Source organism: Vanessa tameamea, chromosome 5, assembly GCF_037043105.1.
Source record: "Vanessa tameamea isolate UH-Manoa-2023 chromosome 5, ilVanTame1 primary haplotype, whole genome shotgun sequence".
NCBI classification, from domain to species: Eukaryota; Metazoa; Arthropoda; class Insecta; order Lepidoptera; family Nymphalidae; genus Vanessa; species Vanessa tameamea.
The window spans coordinates 6821081-6825405 of NC_087313.1; the positions used below are offsets into that span (position 1 = coordinate 6821081).

Below are 4325 nucleotides of genomic sequence, written 5' to 3' on the forward strand. Positions count from 1 at the left end.
GTCTTAATTTTTCTATTTATTCAATTAAAAAATAACTTTTCATTATAATGTAGCAAATTTATAATTTAAAAGTAAGGGAATTAATAGAAAAAAAGCAAAAGACTGCTGAATGCCTTACAATTTCATCGGATTTACAAAAAACTGTAGGCGAGGCTGTACAGTGCAATACTTTTCTGAAGATCGAATGCAGCTAAAAAATATCCGCTGTCATCTGTCAAGTTAATAATCAATCAATCATACACTTTTAAAGTTTAATTTGAAAATAATACTTTGAAATACCGACTTCACACTTTACATGCATTATTTCGTTATTTATTATAATGGAATTTACTCCAAGTTTATCAGCATTTCAGGGAGTAATCATATCTGCCGACAGTGTGCATTCTTTTTCTAAATTGTCTTCCAGAGGAGGTAAAGTAAATATCATAATACACTCAAAAAAAACATTTAAAAAATATATATTTTTTACTATCTAATTTTAGGTAACGAAGAAAAAATACAATATGTTATAGACAGTATACGAAATTTCTTACAAAAAGAAAAATATATGATTGAAAATAAAATCTTAGAAGAATCTGTGCAAATTATGCGTAAATTTACTTTTTATGTTGTTATAAATGCAGATCTAACTATATTGGAAGAAATGGTAGACTTAGATGGCATAGATTTTGTTATCTGGACGATACCAACAATACCTAAATGCCTCATGTGTGAGATCTTGTGGAGACTACACATGGATACATTCGTTTACGAAATATTAGTATTCAGTTATCCGCAACTAGCCTTGGAAGTGGCAGATGCTCTGATAGAAAACTTCAAGTACTTCAATCCAACAGATTGCTTGCCTAAACTGAAACTTATAACTGCTGCATCCTACAGACTGATCTGCAGGTTTGTTTTCTTTTATTTGGAACATGATGAATTGACACATGGCCTAAACAATTTGCAAAAGTGTCTGAAATATTTTTTGGACCCACCCAATAAATCTAAATTAGATAGCCTAAGTAAGGACGAAAAGTATAAATTTATTGGAAATCGTTTATATTTGATGCTTTGTCTATTAGCAGATTGTTTTAACAACTTTGTCACAGTACAAAAATGGAAACCATCAGACTTTCAACAAATATATGAATTAACTTACAAGGAGGGTGCCATTATTGAAAATCAAACATCAATACTTATATCTGACTGTAATAATAATTCTCTATTAGAATGTATAAATAACTCTCACATAGCTTTATTGGATGTATGCAAAATTTTAGTAATGGATGTCAGCGTAGAAATATTTTGTGCTTGGAGCGAATTTGAAGACAATGGAAAAAGCATGCAACAAACTATTGGTGAATTATGTTACAAAGTTCACAAAACTCTATGTAAAATTGCAAGTGTTTCAGAACACCCAATTGTCACTATGCTGCAACAAATATCATGTAAACCATTAGACTTAGTTGAAGTAGTAAAAAGAACTAAAACTGAAGATATTGTGGAAAACATTAATAAGATGGATAGTGAAAGTGCACAGTGGGTGAAAGCATTGCTGCAAATTGACAAGTTGTGTGAGAATAAAGTCCTCATGGAGCAAATTGGTAATCATTTGGACCTTTTAAGTGAAGATGAATGTTTTAAATTGTTTAAAATTTTACATAGTCATCTACATAATAATACTGAAAACGTAGAACAGGAACGATTATTAGCAGTTAGGGTATTTCAGCGATGTAGCAGTGGCTCAAAACATGAAATTGTGGAGGAGCAATTTAATAATTATTTATTCAATGACAACTTTCAAACTCCCGAGTTTAACAATATGATGACAGAATTTTTCAATAAACTTATCGTCTCACCAGACATGGATGTGTCTGACGTGCTGTCTGTATTCCTGCAAAATCCCAGAAAAGTATACACCAGAATTTTTACTTTAGCAAGTGAAAATATGCAACAAACTGATATTATGCTTAAACTTATGAAAACACTAGAAAAATTTGCAAAGCACTACTACAATGAGGAAACAGAGCCATGCATTATTCTAATAGCTAAAGAAATAATTACCAACAATTTAGACACTGATGAAAAGCAAAACAATTTTATAAATTTTTTAAGTTGTATTAAAACATCAAATGCTATTCCTGGGCCAAAATTATTTTTATTGGTAATTATGCCCAACTTGCACAGTGCTCTTCTTAACAAAAACATCGATAGTGTTTACATTCATTGCAAACTTTTACAAGAAGCGTATCCCCTCAAAGAGTTAATAGAATACAGAGCTCCAACACTAGCCATGCTAGCTCAAGTGCTTGACACTGTGAGATGGAAGATCAATACATTCATGGCACTTTCTCCCTCTACTTTGGAACTTGTTTTAAAATTACAAACATCACTTTTAAATACATATGAGTCCCTTATTCCTGGTAAGAATTACATTTATCTTTCAATAAAAATTATATAACAACTGGGGTTTTTTTCAATTTAGTTCATGGTTTCAATAATTAATCTATTAGATCCATTATATAATTAGTGTATAATTCTTTAAAGAATTTGATATTACTACAATGATAAAAAAAAATCTGTTATTATAATTACAGAGAAGGAAAGTACGTGGTTAAAAAGTAAATTAAGAAATATCAACCCGTTGAATATGTATTATTTTAGACGTCTTTGGAATCCACCCGGCAACACATTTGTAGAAGTCATAAGTGGAATACATATACACAAAGATATGGACATAGAACATTTAACACTATGGCTCTCCCAGGTAATAAGAATAAACTTCTATTATTGATCATATTAATAAAGTAATCCTTCTTAGCCCTTGTTTAAAGTTTAGCCCAACAACTAAGGCATTCCAAACTTTACTTTTGTAAAACAATTTCAGACATTTAGTTTGCTTTTACTGATGTATTTACACAATAAAAATCATATTATTATATCATTTAATGAATAATTAATTTTATATTATAAATAATGAAAGTAACTTCTGTCTAGTTGATACATTTTCTGAACTAATTATGATAATTTTTATGTGGAATGTTAGCTCAAACTCTCTGAAGTTTATTGTATGCCATAGTCATGTATAAAATACACTATGTTTGAATAGTATTTGTATCTTTATTATTTTTCTATTTAAGGTGATATGTTCAACTATTTTACCAGAATGGTATCAAATATGGGACAGTTTAACGGTTTTTGGTAATGGAAAAATTTTGGATATATTTCATGATGCTTTACTTTTAATATCTGTAGCAGAAAAAACAAACCATACTGAAACTACTAAGGGATGTCTACTATATTGCATCAAAAACTTTGTTGCCACAACAAGGGTGAGTTATGCAAATCTATATAGTTTATTATGAAATTATATATTTGTGTTTGAAAATAATATGTTATGAAAATTTTATTTATTTTCAGTATAAATTCTTTAAGATACCGATAAGTGATAATCAAATAGCAACAGTTTTTAATAAATTTGCACTAATTGAAAATTTTATAGAAGAAAGTGACATAGAAGAATTGTCAGTAATATTTTTACCATTATTTGCTTTCATAGCAGCAACAAAGGAAGAAGTTCCCATAGACATACCACATATGTTATCAAACAAACTAAAACATAAAGTATTTGTTGATATGATTAACAATCTATTTATTAAAGAAAGCAAATCGGAAATTAAAACTTAAATCTTGTCTAGTATTTTTATTTTATTACAATAAAAAATACAATTAATTTTATAAACAGGGTATATGCTTAAAATATTATGTTAAAATAAGATAATTAATTGATAAAAAATCAATTAATATTTATAAACAATCTTAGTCTCTCTTATACATACTACTACCTGCTTGAGAATATACCTTAGTTTTAATAACCTTGGGTTTACAATAGTGTCCTAGCTGCTTGCACTTTTCACAAAGTTCTCTTGGATGCTCTCTTTTTTTTTCTGGGTTATCAGAAATATCATAAAGCTGTAATTCTCTCTGAAAATTAAAAGATTCTATGAAAATTAATGAATAAGTTAGTACAAGACACTGGATGGGCAGGAATGCAATTTGAATGTAAATGTATGTAATGTATGTATTTAAATAAATGCAACAACTTTGAATTGACTCTTGTGTAAAAAAATATATTATCCTAGGTAGGTAAAAAAAATGTGCATTAATATAATTATTGAATTTTGGGACTGCATGTGATCTTCTTTCAATTCTTAATTGAATTAAATAGACTTCAGATAATGGTTCTTAAATACTTACATATTTGTATGCATAAACTGGTTTTTGGCATTTTTTACAGATCTGGTACTTGTCAGGCCAGCAAAGTCGACTGCTCCAAGCACGAG

The 4325-nt window shown here is 28.8% G+C and overlaps 1 protein-coding gene across 1 annotated transcript; it reads left to right on the plus strand.

Moving 5' to 3' along the window:
- The first annotated feature begins 210 nt into the window (after window positions 1-210).
- LOC113392631 (uncharacterized) lies at window positions 211-3677 on the plus strand. The gene is made up of 5 exons (XM_026629149.2): window positions 211-411; window positions 483-2405; window positions 2580-2749; window positions 3123-3314; window positions 3403-3677. The coding sequence occupies exons 1-5, from the start codon at window positions 321-323 to the stop codon at window positions 3667-3669; spliced, it is 2643 nt and encodes an 880-aa protein (XP_026484934.1). The 5' UTR covers window positions 211-320; the 3' UTR covers window positions 3670-3677.
- Window positions 3678-4325: the final 648 nt, after the last annotated feature.

Bases quoted from the DNA above. Each gene is read 5' to 3' on its own strand.
- LOC113392631 (XM_026629149.2), top strand. From the start codon at position 321: ATGGAATTTACTCCAAGTTTATCAGCATTTCAGGGAGTAATCATATCT. The intron at 412-482 runs GTAAAGTAAATA...ATCTAATTTTAG, and splicing joins TAAATTGTCTTCCAGAGGAG to GTAACGAAGAAAAAATACAA. The intron at 2,750-3,122 runs GTAATAAGAATA...TTTCTATTTAAG, and splicing joins TAACACTATGGCTCTCCCAG to GTGATATGTTCAACTATTTT.